At 42.7% G+C, this 17,422-nt stretch overlaps 1 protein-coding gene across 2 annotated transcripts in view; it reads left to right on the top strand.

Annotated features, from left to right (window-relative positions):
• The window catches only part of VGLL4 (vestigial like family member 4), a 304,444-nt gene that overhangs the window by 238,724 nt on the left and 48,298 nt on the right, over positions 1-17,422 (top strand). For both annotated transcript variants that reach the window (XM_069206659.1, XM_069206658.1), the window contains one exon: positions 4,677-4,866. In XM_069206659.1, the coding sequence (XP_069062760.1) occupies positions 4,677-4,866 (190 nt within the window). The remainder of the gene's footprint in view (positions 1-4,676; positions 4,867-17,422) is intronic.

Genomic DNA, 17,422 nt, shown 5'->3' with positions numbered 1-17,422 from the left:
TCCGTCTGATATGTTCAATCGTCCTCTGGCGTTTTCATGCATTTCTGGTTTTCAAATGCACCTACTAATGATTGCATTTTATTTAGCTGAAGTTATGCTTTGAGTCTGGAGGTTCTAATCTGCTCTCGTAGTAGCACTGTCGTTCTTCTCAATTTGTTCACTTTGCTACACCATGCTCCTACAGAATGCACCCAGGAGCTCTCCTTTCCCTATGTTACTTCCTCGATGCTGCACTGATGTACATTTGGAATGTTACAGAAGTGTGTATGTAAAAGCCGCCTCAGCCACTTCACAAATGTTTATGAAATAGAGAAACTCGATTGACCATACTATTGGCAAAATTATCTCCTGAAGCAAAAAAACGGCAACTTTTTAAATGTTAAAAATGTAATGGTGAAAAAATGGGCGAAGAAATAGAAGGTAACAAACATTCATCTTTAAGTCTGACTTTAGCCAAGACCTTTTGATTTTAATTTATACAAATGATGTACTTATAGTGTCTTTTGCCAAGCTTTCATTATCCATGGGTATCTCAGTGTGTCATTTACATTTTGTTCCACCAACAACAGCATGAGGCGCAGGGGCAGCCCATTTCAGCCATTGACTTGCCTCTCTGTAACTAGCAAACATTCTTTTTGCACAGTGTGCACTTAAATGCAATAAGACCATTTGTGCAGTTTTATAAAACCCATTCACAAAAATTGACAAAGCCAAAAGTTAGCAGTTAATACCAGACCTGATTACTTTTCCAGTGCTTGTTGTTGTTGTTACCCCTTGGATGTCCCTCTTCCTACAGCCCCTTTATTTCCCATCCCACTCGACTTCCTCTCCCAGCTCTGGCCACTCCTCCTGCCAAACAAAAGCACCTACAATTTGTTGCCACTTATGTGTTGTTGGATAATACTGTTTTGATTTTACGAAAATAGTTTGTGGGATACACAGACTGATGAGGGCTATCAGCAGCCTTCGTAATCCATTTATTATTGAGTCATTCATATTTTTGTCTCGCCCGGAACACCATACAGCATGAGGCGATGGATGAGCCCAATTCAGCTGATGGCAATGAGGGTATTCTGCCATTTCATAAGAAGCATATTCACACATAACGCAGGTCTCTCAAGAGCCCAGCCATGGATTAATTTGGCAATGTGTGCTTTTTTTTGTGACCCAAAAACGTTATTTTCTTCACGCATTTTTTTTTTTTTTTTTTTTTTAAAGAAAAAAGGCCCTGAAGCTTCTTCCCCTGCAACAAAGTTTCACAAAAACCACAAGGAGAAATAAAATTAGAAAGCCCATGTTAAATATTGTTTTTGCCTCATTTTAATCAAAATGACCCAGTGCCCCTATTGCAGTCTTTATATGGGCGAGCACAAAGCACTCCATCCCATGCTGTAATCTCTCTTTGGGCTTCTAACCACGCCCATGTCACGTCAGTCACTTTCATTGGTTCGTGGGCTTGCCTTTTAAAATCCACTTGCTTTCATTTGTGAAAGGCATGCATACGTCATGCCTTTTCCGGGGTTTAGCCCGCCTACACAGCACCGGTAAACTAGTAAAACCATTTGAGGCTCGATGTTTTTAGCATGGTTTCCAGACTAGTTTATCTTTTTATTTTCCATGCAGCGCGATCGCCCTGGGGTTTACATTGTGCAATCGTGCTTGGTTTTTCTGTTTTCAATTTCAGCGCGATCGCGCTGCATTTTACATAGCGTGATTGTGCAGGTTTTTTTTTTTTTCTTGTAATTTGTGTGGCAAGAAAAGTCTGGTTAGGAGTTTAGAACGCTAATAGCTCTAACTTGAGCAAATGCGAGACCCGTTGCATTGCAAATGCTTGTTTTAGTTTTGTCTACGATGTTAAGATTTTTAATGTTAATATTTGAGTAAGAGTGAGCTGTCATTGCCTGACTTGTCGGACAGACATTTCTTTTGTTTAAGTGCAGCTTGGCATGAAACATTTTTGGGGAACGTCCGGAACAACGACTACATTGTTAACACAAGCACAACCACGCTTGTGTTAACGACTCCCTTTTTTTCTGCCTTAATCAAGCATTGGGGGTGGGGGGGGGGGGGTGGGGTAGTTTTTAGTATTGGGGGTGGATTAAGGGCTTGGGGTGGGGGGGAGGTCAGGGTCATTTGTGTTTTTTTAGGGGCGGTGGTGGGATCGGGGTAGTTCTGTTTTTTAGGGGTGGGTGATCTGGGCACTTCTGTTTTATGGGGCGGATGGGGGGTCAGAGTAGTTTTGTTTTGGGGGTGGTGGGGTGGGTCAGGGTACTTATGTTTTTAGTGGTGGGGTATCGGGTAGTTTCGTTTTTGGGGGTGGGGGATTGGGCTAGTTTGGTTTTTGGGGTTGGGGGATCAGGGTAGTTTGGGGTCGGTAGTGTGGTTTTTGATGGTTGGGGTCGGGGTAGTTTGTTTTTTGGGGGTGGGGGATCAGGGTAGTTTGGTTTTTGGGGGTTGGGGGGCAGGGTGGGGGCAGTCAGTTGCTTTTAGGGTAGGTGGGAGAGCTGGGGAAGGGTTTACGGCTCACGGTGGGTAGGAGGTATCTGGGGTAGTTTTGTTTTACAGGTGGGGGGTCAGCGTAGTTTTAGTATTTGGGGCGGGGTACTTCTGGGCCTTAGGACAGGTGGTGGAGGGTGCATAGTAGAACCACCCATGCCGTTCCCACACATCCCTTTACTAGGCATGCTTTTACAACTAAAATTGTTGTAAAGGCATGCGTAGTAAAGGCATTTGTGGTAACAACACAGTCGTTGTTCCGACCGCGTTGTTCAGGCATGCGTGGTTCCAGCATTCGTTGTTCCATCATACATTCAACATTTTTATCACTATTGACTTTGCGGCAGTTCTTGGTGCATTAAAATACTGATGATTCACGGGCATATCTGTTTTTGAGGCATGCATTCTCATTTGTGTTGTACTGGTTGACAGTGGAGAAAGTGATGCAAAGTATTTGCCTGAAGATACATTCAAAGATATTTAACTGATAATTATCCAGTATTAAATGGAAACTTTTTCTGTGGTGACCACTGAAGGAGCACCACAAGGTAAACATGAAATTGCAGGCCATGACGTCTATGAAGATGCTTTGTTGAGCTTAACTTGGTCTCCAGGTTGCTTTGTATGCCTCAGTCATTCTCAAATAACCTGTGTATGTGTACATTTGTGTGATTTTAGGGTGAGGTGGTTCTAGCTGAAATATACCTGCTGCCTAGACCTGTGTGTTAGTTCAAGTATCAAAACATCTATGATCTCTTGATGCAACAAGAGGGCTTTTACATCTGTGGTTTCAAACTTAAAAGAAAAATTGTGCCAGAGGAACCTGAACGGAACCCTAAAAGAGAATGAGTTTAAAGTTTCCTTGATGGGAATGCTTAAGAAAAGGAGAAGGCTATTCACTTTCTCTGAATCCTAATCCAAAAAGTGTAATGAAAAGCATTCTAGAGAATGGGTTGTTGGAAGGTGAATGATGTTCTACAAAGAGTATACCATTCCAGTTCTGTTGTTGTGGAACAGGTAGCACAAAATTCAAGGGTCTCAAGGAGAGAGTTGATTTTGGTGTCCTACTGCAATGCTCCTGTGTTCTTAGTCTCGACTGGTCCAGCAACTGAATAGTAGTTCCAGGTTGCAATCCTCAGGGTCGTGTAAATTAACCTAGTCTCATTACAGGACCCTACTCTTGGATACTGATCCTTCTTTTTTGGGTTTCTCTTGCCTGCGCAAAGCATGTACATGTTATGCAAGACAATATTTTGCCTTCATTTTGTGTGGAGATTTCTCTAACAAAAATGTGCCTTTGTCATATGCATTCTGGACTTTGTACCCCCTGAAGTGGAGAGTATTTTTATTGTAAAGTGTAGTCATTCGCGTAGGAGAGTTAAGTCTGTCAGCCATGAAACAGTGGAAGAAGCTATAGATAGCCACCCCCCCTTCCTCCGGCACCATAACTGCGACATATATTCGTCTATAAGCGTCCTTATTTAAGGTATTTTTTTTTGCCACACATTTTGAGTGTGGACGTTAGCCTAAAGTTGAACTCTGCTAGAACTTGAGTAATGAGATGTCTGTAACAAGACCCAGTGCTGTTACAAGAGTGATCTTTGCACAGCGATACTGAGTAACTTTGCTTTGGAGCATGCAGACTACAAATCTAAATTGCTGATGTGTTTTGCGAGGAAAACTTGCATTTGGTTAATAGATGGATGTGTGTCCTCCAGCGGCCTCGCCCCCTCACCTGTGGGTGGTCAGATGGGTACAATTGGGAGAGGAAGTGTTATTCTGATGCAACCGGTGAAGCATGGCTGCTCTGTGTGGGAGAAGCGAGCTGGAAAGTGGTACACTTACCACACTGAGCACAGGATGTGTGCTTTGTGGGTTAAACTAGTATTAGACCAAATTAAAGCGTTGGCTGAAGCAGACCTCAATATTGCATTAAAAAACACTTATCTATTTACAGAGAAGGCACTAGTTTGTCTTCTGAAAGACCTGTTTATTTTCTAAAGTAAAACAAATATACCTCAAATGGTAGCTTTCAAGCTGTGTTGTTTTTGTTTCGGGAAAAAATGTTTCTTCCATATAAGAGAAAGCCTTGACTTGAAGGCAATGAAGAGGATGGTTTATTTACTGCTAACTATGAATTGTATGTCCTCCGTAGATTAATAGAATTTCTATTTCTGTAGGTGAAGCGGCCCTTAGAAGTGACCCCAGAATGCAGTCGCACCCGGTATCCTCTCCCCTCTCGAACCATCGGACAGGACCTCCTCCTATCAGCCCGAGCAAGAGGAAATACAGCATGGACCAAGGGGACGATGAACCAGACTGTGAAAATGATCATGTCTCGAAGATGAGTCGAATGTTTCCCTCACACCTGTAAGTTTCAGTTTGTGGCTGCATTCTTTGTCCAGTGAAAGAGGTAAAAAAAAAAAAATCTGACAAATTTTTGACCTACATCTGACCTTGGTACGTCCCAGTAGAAATTACTCATTGAGCACTTTAAAAACTCCAATTTTGTTTCAGCTTTTCCTGAATGACACTTAAGAGCTGGTCAAGACACACACCAGGCAGGTGGTCTCCACTGGTCTCTCCCCTCCATGTGTTTGTTCATTCTTGGTGTAGCCATCGGGACACATCTTGCTACGTTGTCTTCAAACTCAGTATATACTCACATTTCTAAGAAATGGCACCTATTAATTGTCTTAGTTGCTGCTGTGTTAGGTCTTACACATTCACAATCTTAATAAACAGGCCGGGTCTTCCTGATTGGATACAAAAGTCCTCCTGAAATGTATGTTGTAGTCAACGCCACTGATATGGATTGCAGTTTCCTCTGTTATTCCAGAAATTGTGTTGCCATTAATTGCTGCGAAAGTAAAATAAGAAGGAAAGATGTATCATTGAATGAATTATTTAGGTAAATTAGTCAATAACTCGTCTGCGTCATGGTCTGAGTCCACAAAAGCAACACAAAGCTAATTTCCTTCAGAAAAAGGATATAAATATCAACGAATCGGTGTTTGGAAAATGCTCACAATGGCTGTGTGGTTTCCAGGTGTAAATCACATGCGAATAGTGAACAGTGCAGAAGGGAGCAAAAGAAAACTCAATCGTATGCAAATAAAACCAGAGCATGACATTGTGAACATATGAGAACGCCATCTGATGTAAATAGAAACCCAGTCATGCACTGTGTCCACCAGATGTGCTTCCACTCGTATAAAGCACGCCCCCTCCAAAAAACCACTAGTTTATTTGGAAATTCGGAAACTATATGTGCATAAAGAACATATTACTCCGAATTATCAAATGGTGATAGTCTCACAGATGTATTTTTTTTAAAACCAGGTCTAACATATTGTAGCTATCTTAGCATCTGATAAAAGATAAACAGTGGAGCAGATAACCTAGTTCATGAGATGCACGCGGTTTCACTTCTTGGTGTGTGTCCCAACAAAGTGTTAGCTCGGGAACCGTAAAAGGGATACTCGATCCACTACGTGGACCCTACCTTTGCCCTTTTCTTTTCCTTTTTAGTCTGAGACAAAACCTCTCTTCGAAGCATGAATTTACCCCTAATCTCATAAAATGACAGACAGTGGGCTAAAACTGCGCTCCATTGCCGTTAGTCGGTCCTAAAAACAGAGGGACTTTGTTGCTGAATGGGCCAAGAGTACTGAAAAGAAAGTCATCCCTCCCAATAAGTATTTTATTGGGGACTAGGTGTCTGTTTTGAGATGGTTTGACGACGCTGCTGCTATTTTTAAGCTTTAAAACGTCTGCTCATTTGTTTTAGCCTTTTCTGTTAGCTTTAGGTCATTGTGTGCAAGCCAACTTTGAAGTTTCATGTGCCAAAGTCCTGGGAGGCTTGCATTATTTTACCAATGAGCATGTAACTTGCATTTCTTGTTTTGAAGGCAGTTTGTGCTGTGATGTTTTGTATAATTTGCCCTCAAGGGAGGAGGGGCGATCTAGGTTTTCCGTTCGGATCTTTAGGAAGGGACTTGTTCTGTGCATGTGTAGGACATTTGCATGCGTTGCTGCACTGGCATACCTAATGTACACATGCCATTGCATGCCAGGTTTAATTATATCAGACCCTTGTTACTTATACTCGCCCCCATCCATGTCAAAGCCAAAATATGAGCACTCAACAAAAAAAAATGTCCGAGGGCAGGGAGACACCAAGCCACCTGCGCTGACAACTGGCCTGGCTGCAGTTGTTGTCGAGCATGATTTATGTGGTCGCACTCGGACCCTGGGAGTCCTCGGCGAAAGCAGGGCAAGATATTTTCCATCCTGGCGTTAAAAAATAGAATCTGCGTGGGGCACAAACGGCAATGATGTCATCCTTCGGGGCTTTTTATACTCTGCGCATACCGCCATGATGGACGTGAAAGCGAGGCTCCGCGTGCCTGGCGTTCCAGGTTCCAGGATGTGCGCGCGGCGTTGCCTGGGCTCAGAGCTCGCGCGCAGCCCGCTGCTGCCTCAGCTCTTGGAGCTCTGCACATACCTCGCATTCCACGCGGCGTTGGTCTGTTGTGCACGGTCAGACGATAGCAGCCGTGTTATTTATCCTCAAATAAATCACCCGGGTGTTAGTCAGGGACTGGGCCTACAGTGTGCCGGCCTGGCATTTGTGACAAATTGGGAGTCGAAGCCTAAGCAGAACAGAAATTCGGAATCCGCTGAAGTACCTTCGATAGCTAGAATTCGGTTCAGTTTCTTGGTGAGAACGCAGGTACAGAGGGCTCATCAAGATGAAATCAGAACCCGTTAGTGCTTATTGTGTTTTTATTTTTGGTGAAACAACGGGATAGCTGGGAAAGCAAACTGTCGTTTCTAAATTCAGGCTTTGGCGCGGGGACAGACTCAGCTGGCGGCGATGTCAGTTGTTCCATTTGTTACGTGGTGCCAGTTTGAAAAAGGGATGGCTGTTGAGCTGCCAAACGAATGCACAGCCTCCATTAGCTGCAACCCTAGTCACTGTGGAAAATACAAACTCATGAAGGCGCTCCGTGCACCTCAGAGCACCATGTTGAAAAGGCAGTGAAACCCGTTACGTCTTTGTATCCGCTTTTGTTTAGAAACCGGTTTTAGTTTTTAATGTCGTGCTGCTTGCTGTGTTTTGTAGTTGCGCGTAATGCCGAGGAGAGTAGTTTTGCCATTTACCCTCTACAGGTGGGCGGGTATCTCGGTTCAGTCATGGAAATTTGAGGCAGCGAGTTGTAACACAAGGCAAGTGGATGCTCGTTGACCTTTGCTGTCAGGCCTATAGTAGGTTGTTTAAACTCTGTGCTTCTGTTAATATAAGGTTGATTGGTTGTAGAGTGGGCATCGGTCTCAATTTTCCAATATGTGAATGGAATAACTCGGCGCTAGAACAGAAGAAGGGCAATGTGCAGAAAAGAGCGCCTCAAAGCTCATTTAGTGGCTGAGCCTTAGAATTCATATTCATTTGGTTAATGCCTTAGTGACTTTAAAGCATACATTCTTATTCGTTTCCCTTTTTTTAGGTTTGGACACCTGCCATTTTGGAGAGGTGTTTTTTTTTTTTTTTTTTAAAGCCAAATTGGCAACAACGTGCTCATTTAAATTTCATTACGTCGAAGCTTCTGCAACGTCATGATGCAGATGTTTACATGGGTGATAATGAAGGTGCATGAACCCATCAATGGCCCTTGGGCTTGTAAACCAAACTACTACTTCCTGGAAGCACAGGGTTTATGGACTAGTCATCCTTTTGTGTCCAATGGTCTTTCACTTTCACTGGCCGCCTTGTGTATCATTGTCTTACGTACCGAAAACTCTAAGGTGCTCCAAGGATGTAGATAGTGTTGCATGCCGGTCTATAGTGTGAACGTAAATCAATTGTGATATGAGATAAAGCCTATAAAATGTTCACTGAGTTTGGTTCTCAGTGTTTTGGTGTCAATCCCTAAGGCTACTATCATGACTCATCAGGGGATGGATGGTGTTGAGAGCAGGCTCAACCAGTCTCTCACGTGTCTGGGTAATAAAGTGCAAGGCTAAATATGTGCATATTATTAAAAGGCACAGGCTCGGACATGTTGATCCTCCTTTGCTTCATTGAATTTGAATTATTCTACAGGGGACTTGTAACATTCTTACACAAATGTCAAGTACCTCACAGTCCTGAACTTGAGTCTGACGTCTTATAAAAACAATGATCATGAAAATGAGATCGTGTTCATGTCTGGATTGTTGCCAAACCCCTCCAAGTGGCAGAGATTTCAAAGTCATTCCCTAGTACAAAAATCGATAGCCTTCCTATTCAGTAGTCACGCCTGTCCAGGCTCCCATTCCAAGCCAAGGTCACCTTCAAAATCATAATTTATTTTCAACAAACCATCAATGGGAAAGCCCCACATACGATATCAACAAAATGCAACACGGCATCCCTTCCTGCTCAAACCAAACCTCAAGGTCCTTTGAGGTTCCCCTTCTTGAAAGGGCATACGTATCTGGAGTACATGGACCGTGGCAATGGGATGCAAGACTCGCTTTTATGACGTTTTCTCTGTATCCAATACTCTGAGTCCAAGGCTCCGTGGCGTAGTTTATTTTCACCCAACTTGTACAGCTACATTCTGAAGTTATCACTTGAGAGTTTTTTTTCTAATTACTGAAGCTGATTTTACACACAATTGCTAGCACGTTGGTACTGCTATGCTACACTGATGAAGTTGTAGAATTTTAATCAGTCTTCCAGATCTTCATAAGAGGTGCTTACTTTTACCTCGCAAACCCCGAAATTTACCAGAAGAAAAATGCCCTCTAGATACCTGAACTTGCAGATTTTAGTGCCGTTGGCACCAAAGCCCACTTGGGCCATCTTCGGGTCAGCATTCATAATTTTAGTTGTTTATCGCATCCGATTTATAAAGATTCCCAGGGTATCGTAATTTATAGTGTGGGGGGAAATAAAAAATAAAACAATTACACACTAACTAATCGAGGCCTAGAATTCTTTCTGTGTTCTATTTGAGAATATCTTCCCCAGTCAGTGATTAACCTACTATTAAAACTTGTGAAGATATATCAATAACACAAAAATAAAGAAATTGTTTTGTTTGGACGGCTACAACGTAAGCGACCACATTAAAATGGAAACCCTGGACAGAATTGTGCAAGGTGTCATCGAGAGCATGCGATGACGCACTTGCTTACATCAGCTCTCGCATGAAAGGGAAAATCGCAGCAGTTCCCCAAAGTGCAAGCATGTCCCAACTCTCATTACTGCAAGCCGACATTTGCAAGGCAGCCAAAAATAGCCCTGATCAGATTATCAATTGGGAAGCAGCCGGTTTATTTAAAGCGGCCAGCCTGGGAGAAACTCTGACTGTAACCTTTTGAGCAGATGATTTAGTGCCAAATTAAAGCAGTGTTTGCAGAATCTGTTTATACATTGTAAACACGGCAGACGTAAATCACTTTTCTAAGCCTCGAAAGTAAAACGGCTGGTCTTCAGTCCACCTTCGAACCTCCTAGCTAACTGAGGTAGGCGGTCCCCCCACCCCCAAAGTCGCGTCTGAGACTGGTGCCGCTTAACACCCTATCTGCCTTTCAGAGGAACCAGAACAGAACATTGGCGGCGTGAACATTCAAAGATTAAATCCTTTTTTTCGGAAGCTGTGCCAAGCTGAAATTTCTTTAAAATACTGCAAGGCAATGAATGGGCTGTGTTGTGTTAGCAGGAATCTAAGCAGACTACTTTGAAGTCTGAAGTTTTTTTCTAATAAAGAAAGAAACGTTAACAAGCAAAGGGTGGTCCCACCAGTATCCTGAAATGTTTCGTGATGGAAGCGCAAATTTAGAACAAGGAAGCATATTAAATTGTCGGTTCCGCGACTCAAACTACAAATATGTCCACCCGTAGGGTGGACGGATTCTGGCCATATTTCTAGATGATATACATTCTCTTTAAATGGGACTCATGTATATAGTTAGTGGCTACCCAGAAAATATGGCACTGGGCGAGTTCTCCTGACCCCACAGTAGACACCACTGCTTTAGGCTAGACCATCCGTAGGTACTGTCACACATTTTCCCAGGAGTCCAAACAATTGGTCTGCAGTGTGACTGGCGGCCATGGTGCCAGTAGGGTGGTGGCTGGCGGGGGGGGGGGGGGGAGTGGTGAATTGGGGGATTAAAGGAAGGCCTAGGGGCCAAGGGGAAGCAATGCATATATATCCTAGTGGCTGAATTGCACAATCTGAAACCAGAAAACTTGAGGCTAACCCCAGCTTCCACACTTGACCATTTGGTGTGATCCTAGTCAATTGTTTTATTTCACTTGCCTCCTTTTTCATAATTATCACACATAAAAGGACCTCCTTTGATGCAAGATCTCTTTACAAATGAAGGCAATCGTAAAGATTAGGTGATTGATGCAGGACACCTTAGTTACTTCCTTTCTTTAACTTCAGTTAACCTTTAAATAAATGTTTAGCCATTTATTTAACATTTTTCTGGATATTAGTGTTCAGTCAAGTAAACACCAGACCGATAAAGGTAAGGGGGGGGCTCCCAGACGGTATTTTGAGTATCACTGTGCTAAACCAATTCACAGTAATGATTCAGACCTAATGCAGTGCATTCTTTCTAGTCAATATCAACACCAGAGAAAGCAACAACAAAAATAACAATCCATACATATGTGAAAAGGAGGCTACATACTTCTATGAATGCAATCAAAACAACAGGTAGTAGATAAAATAAATTGATGATATGGTGTATAGTAAAACAAAATAATTTGCGAAGTCTAGGTGTTGACAGCACATCTTTAAACCTACATAATTAAGAGCAATGTAAGCAGAGTGGGCTTCAAGCGTTCCCCTTTTAATCATTGTCTTTCTTCCACAGCCTCTTTCAGCCGTTGGCTTGAAAGATTAAACATCATGTCTTGGCTCAGCCCAGTGGAGTATGTCTCTCTCACCAAGTGCAATTTGCTGTTTGAATGTATGCTCCTGCCTCCACTGACATGCTCACATTGCACTGGATGAGGGACTACTTTACAACTTTAGCCCCCTCTGTCCGGTTTTACGGCTTGCTTCTGTGTGCTGTGCTCTAATGTGCTAATACTGCCTACTAGACTTATTGGCTTGCCAATGCTTGTTGAGTTTCGCCTACAAGACAGCACAAATAGGTTGCAAAAAAACTATTTTGGGCTTACAGCCCAGTGCCTTTATCACTCACATTTGCCTGCTTCTTATTCAATGGCTCTCCATGTCTATCTTGTTGTTGCTTTCTCGCTCATGTACATCTGTTCCCGCCTTCTGTGTTGCTCTCCCACCCACACAGACAGTCTTTTAATTTACCATCTCAGATTGGAAAATTAAAAAAAAAATCACCTGGCACCACTGTGTTTACTCTTACACACTCCTCTGATATGACGCTCCAGCTGCTGTACTGCATGAACAAAAGACATTGGCAAAGTCAGTAGGTCCCAAGGATGAGAAATATTGGCTTCAGCAATGCTTGTTCTTATATAGAACTTTATGCAAATCTGCCATTTCTAAGCACTGGAAGGAATAGGAGTTAGTTTTACCCTATTTAAAGGTACTTGATTTTCTGTATTTATTTATGTATGTATTACATAATTTACTGACTAACTTGGATAGCAAGCCTGTCCGCCTTGCCTGGGTTCAAATTCAAAACCTTGGACCAATGCATGGGTGGGTGTTGAGCTTTACTCACTGAGCCATCTTGCAAACTTACTGTAATTGTTAAAAAGGAATATACCCTTTGACTGCAAGCAATGGCTAAACAAGGCCAATATTACAACAAGAACAATAAAGGGAACAAAATATACATTGTAGTACACAGTGGAAAACAAGAATTCCCTTCTATGAGTTCTGCACCAGCTTAACGTTGCCCTTCTGTGGTCAGAATTACCTCACGATAAATACACAAGCAGTAGTTTGGGCGGGAGGGGGGACATTCACTGAGAAATGCATTACTTGTATAAATAAAGTCCTAGTATGATCCATTTTCACTGCATCAGATTGGAAATAGCATACTTCCATCAACTTTAAACCTCCATGTTGAACTGTGAACTTTCTGGATCTAATTTGGGCCCTTGGCGGGCAGCCCAGTGCAAGTAGACGATGCTGGTCATGAAAGATGGTTCTAAAATAAACAGGTGACAACTGATTTAATCTGTTTAAGGACGTGCAATTTACACACGCCATGTCTGACAAGCACAGTGACATATAGTTTAATGGATGTTAATGAACCATGTCAACAACCCAAGTTCTGTTCTAAGGGCCATTCGCACTGAAATGCATGTAAAGCGAGCAACCGCATGCGACACGTTTTGGAATTAATAGTTGGCGCTTAGATGTAGGAATGCATTGGTGGAAGCTGTCATTTATCTGTTCTTGGGTCCTATTCGAGTAGTCCCCATTTCAGATGCCATTCTTCCATTTCTACCTTTTTTCATCTAGATCATTATATTAATTTCTTTCTTTCTTTCTTTCTTTAATATAGCACTGCAGTGTCTTCCTACAATAGTGATGGGCCTGGAAGAAGGTTTTTGGTTTAAGGTCTGGTTCAGTCGCCCTATGACCTCAATAAATATATTGAGGAGTTGAGCACCATGGACGTGTGAAAAAAGAGAGCCTCCTCTTTGAGCCATTGCTTGCTAGTCAGGCACTTGTCCTCTCGGCACTTGCAAATGTCTTGTACTTCAGGATGACATTGAAAAGAAACAGAAACTCCTTTAACATGGTCATGGCTAACGTTCACATCCTCCCATCACATCCATCCTATCTAAAGACTAGTTTCAGATGTTGGAGAGCTCTCAGTATTGCCTGCCCGTAACCTGCAGGCTTACTGGAACTACAAAAAAAGGGATAGATATTAAAAAAAAATAGCAAAGTAGGTCTGACATTGGTAAGCTAATAATATGGATATGATTTTTATACTCTTGACACATCCAGATACCACAAAAAAAGAAAAACATAGAAAACATGTCCGCTCCTGTATGTGATGGCCATATGCTTGCAATACTTTAAAAATGATCCCCTGAATATTATTGTAATAGAACTGCATGCTGCTTCCTAGCAGGTAAATATACTTGTAACGGCGATAGAGCCCTGGTTTAGTTTTAATGAACGTCACATGAAAATATGATTTTTGTTGACATAAAGAAAAGTTAATGTTGTCTACGAGGTACTGAAACCAGAAGAAGTAGTTTCAATTCAAGGCTGATTGAAAAATAAATGCACAATTAAGAATGCAAATACAAACTAATTGTCTAGGTATTGCCCCCCCCCCCCCCCCCCCCCGCCCCCTCACTCTAGCACTGAAGTACAATTTTAGGCCTCTGTCTATGCAAATTTGATACAGCAAAATGCCATCACTCAGTGCAAGAGAACCAGTGGCTGACGTGGGTAGACGCATTGCCCATGCGTGGAGGGTAAATAGGCTGATCCTTATCAGTGGCATGGATGAAGTGTGAGGCTTGTAGTTTTAAACCTTTTCTACCTCACAATAGGAAGATTCCTCGTGCTCAAACGTCACTGAATGACAGGCTGCAATCGCATGTACCCATTTCCGGGTCTCAATTAGACAAAGTGGATTGGTCTTCACCATCACCCTAACATTCACAATACTTTCCGTCCTGTGTCTGTCCTAGACCTAACTGCTTGAACTGCCTTGGCCTTCATGCACGTTAAAACATGGCTCTAGCTTGGGTTCAAAACCCTTTCACTTTGATCTTTCAGGCCAAGGATTCACCTACACCAGAAAATACTGGCCTGGTGTATCCCAGTTAGGAAACCAAACGCCTGCATCGATTCCCCACCATCCTTCCTACTGCACTAGAGGGCAAATGTTAAAGCCTTCAGAAATGAATTCTAATAGTGACAATGAGACTGATCCGCTTTACACTCTGCGGCATGGTAGCAATAGCTGTTGCTTGTTCCATGTTCATTGTGCCCCAGATAGCTTGCCCATCTCCAGAACTTTTCCTCATGTGTTGCTGAATTTATGACAGTGAATCAATTTTCCCGTAGTCGAACGGTAGTATCCTTTTCCTGTGTTTTAAGAGCTCAAAGTAGGTTTACACTTCCCTGAGAGATCCTGCTAGGCTTAAAGAGTAAAATAAGGTGTTAAGTCCAGGTCTACTGGCCATTGTAAGGCTCCTCTACATGGACTAGTGGGTCAAGCCAGATAGCACTTCTTACCCGCAGTGTGTTGAAGAGGTGCGTTCTCGCACCTCTGCTGGTCAGTATCCCCTCCTACATCCGAGACCTACTGTATAAAGTGGACTCCCGTCCTCTGAGGTTGGGCGCTAGGCCTTTGCCACTGAAGATGTGGATGACTCCTATTGTATGCAGAGAGTGTTGGACAAACTTGCAATTTACACCAGCTGTAACGAGGACTAATTAAAAAGTAAAGATTATATAGATTGGGAAAACAAAAAATGAAGTAATTAGCTTATGGATGGTTATATGACTGTAAAACTATGAATACACTGCCATGCTATTGTTGTTTTCTGTTTTCTTGTTTTGTGTAGTCTTGTCACTGTGATTAAGTGGTCTTGTATGATATCACCTGCAAAGCATGTGTTGTCCAGTCTGTCACACCAGTTTAATGACACCATTATCAGGGCTGCCTCTATTCAGTAGTGTGATAAAACCTGTCGTGGTGTACAGAATACCTTGGAGATACCTGTACTTCATACTCTCAACCTAATACATTAGAAGTACCATACAGCAGTGACATTAAATGGTAGATGTCTACATTTCTAAAGCTTGTTACAGAATTGTTGGGGCCAGATGTGGGGAGTTAGCAGAGAACTAACCTGCAAGTGTCGTAAAATGATGAAGCTTCCATTCAAAAGCAGGCAAGGGTGAATGCAGACCTAGTGGCTCTCAATTAAGGACTTATTATTTATTTATTAGCGACTTACCTACTATATGGGAAACCTGGAGGCTTGACTGATATGTTAACTTGGATGTTTTCACTTTCCTTTTTATTTTGACTTAGAGAAGTGGGGGGGATATATATATATATATATATATATATATATATATTAAGCTACATTGAGTGTGCAGTTGGGGGGAAGCGACACAGGGTGTGGGTCAGGAAGCAACACAAGGTGCTGGTGAGAGGAAGCAGCATGGACATGGTGGGCGGGGACCCTGATGAGAGAGCACCATGTGCTGGGGGAAGAAGCACACGAAGGAAGACACATCACAGATGGAGGCACGGGTGAAGCACACAGATAAGAGCAACGTGGAGTCCAGCAGAGGAGGCAAAGAGAAGTAGACAAGAGAGGCAGCTCGAAAACACATAAACTACTCTCATGAAGTTCTTAACCAAAAAGAAAAGGGTAGCGCCTATGTAGTGAGCAGTCGAAAGAACCAAGTGACGCAGTAGGTACAAACAATAAGATGATGAAGTAAAGCCCACACAAACACGCAAATGAGAGTGATAATCAACCCAACCTGTGGTAAGCACTGGGGGAGGGGAGGGTATGCCCACTGTAAGCTGAAAGTAGTTCTCTTTGCAAAGAGACGTCCTGCACTATCTGGTAGGTGATGCCTATAAATGATGATAAATTTTGCTCCAATTATCAACTAATTGATTGCAACAGAGTTTGTCACTCCATCCTTTATTGTCCTGGAGAAAAGGCATCTTCACACTAGCCATTTGCTGCTAGCAACACAGTGTTGCCTCCAAAGGTCTGAAGATGACTCTAGTAAAAGTTGTCGGTTAAAGAGGCTCAGTATTAAAGTAGGGATGCTTGAATTAACAGAGCATGTGAGGGAAAGAGGAAACTGTCTTAACTGAATGTGAAAGATTGAGAAAAAAGTGCAACTAGCATATGTTTTCATAAGAATGTGCTTGTATTCTTAGTAAGAAAAATGTGAGTAGTGTCCCTAATAAATACCAAGGCCAAAATTTCAGTGCCGTGGAGTTTCTTAACTTAAACTTAATCGCTGCTGTGACGTCCGTACCGTTGAAGCTGATAGATACACTTAGAAGTATATACGTACAGGTAAGTGAAAATGTCCGCCAGCATGAATGTTGCCCAAGATGGCTCCGGCTGCTCGGGATTCCGTTTGGCATAAATCCGTGTCCCTTCTTACCATCCACTCCTGACTAATGCACAATTGATTTCCCCACCCTACTAGGGACCCGCAGTAATTAAAAGTGCGACTCTGTGCCAGGGTACAACCATCCCACCAACCTTGGTTGTCCCTTGTTTTTTATTTTTTATTTATTTATTTAAAGAAACCCTGGGCAGCGGGCCTACTCCTGTGGTTTAGAGCTCCCTCCACCGGGGTCTTCAAATCTGGACTGGTATGCTGACTGTATTTCAGCATGAGTCTTCAGCTTCCCCTCAGCAGGCCTCATGAGGGTGCATCCTGAGACATGGCTGACTGTGAAATCTAGTTCAAAGACAAGTAGCCAAGGTCCAATTCTCCCTTCTTCAAAACTGCCCAGTTTTGCTATTTGACAGTGGGTAACCAATGGGGCATAAACCAGTTTGCCCCAAGTCAGAAATGGATATCCAAAAGAATCACCCACTTTAAAGATATCAAGATTATTGTGATGTTTCAGATTACGTTCAAGCAAAGATACATCGAATCCGTGTGTTCAGTTCAGGTGCATTTATTGGTCCCATACACAGAAAAAGTTACTGGGGAATACAAGGAGAGACAGCCGACACGTGTTTCGCCCCCTTGTGGTGTGTTCACCTGGGGCTTTTTCAAGGCATTGCATTGTTCATCAGAGAAAGTCCATTTTTAAATACAGATAGTCTTGTTTGTGATGAGAAAGTCCTAGGTTTAATCCAATGATCGATTTCACAGCGTTCTAAGCGAGCACCATGTTGGGTAAGAAAAAAAAAAATCCTGGGCAGCGGGCCTACTCCTATCGTTTACAGCTGCCTCCC

Source organism: Pleurodeles waltl, chromosome 9, assembly GCF_031143425.1.
Source record: "Pleurodeles waltl isolate 20211129_DDA chromosome 9, aPleWal1.hap1.20221129, whole genome shotgun sequence".
NCBI lineage: Eukaryota > Metazoa > Chordata > Amphibia > Caudata > Salamandridae > Pleurodeles > Pleurodeles waltl.
Note: the sequence above shows the minus strand (reverse complement) of the source record. Positions and strands in the feature narration are given on the sequence as shown.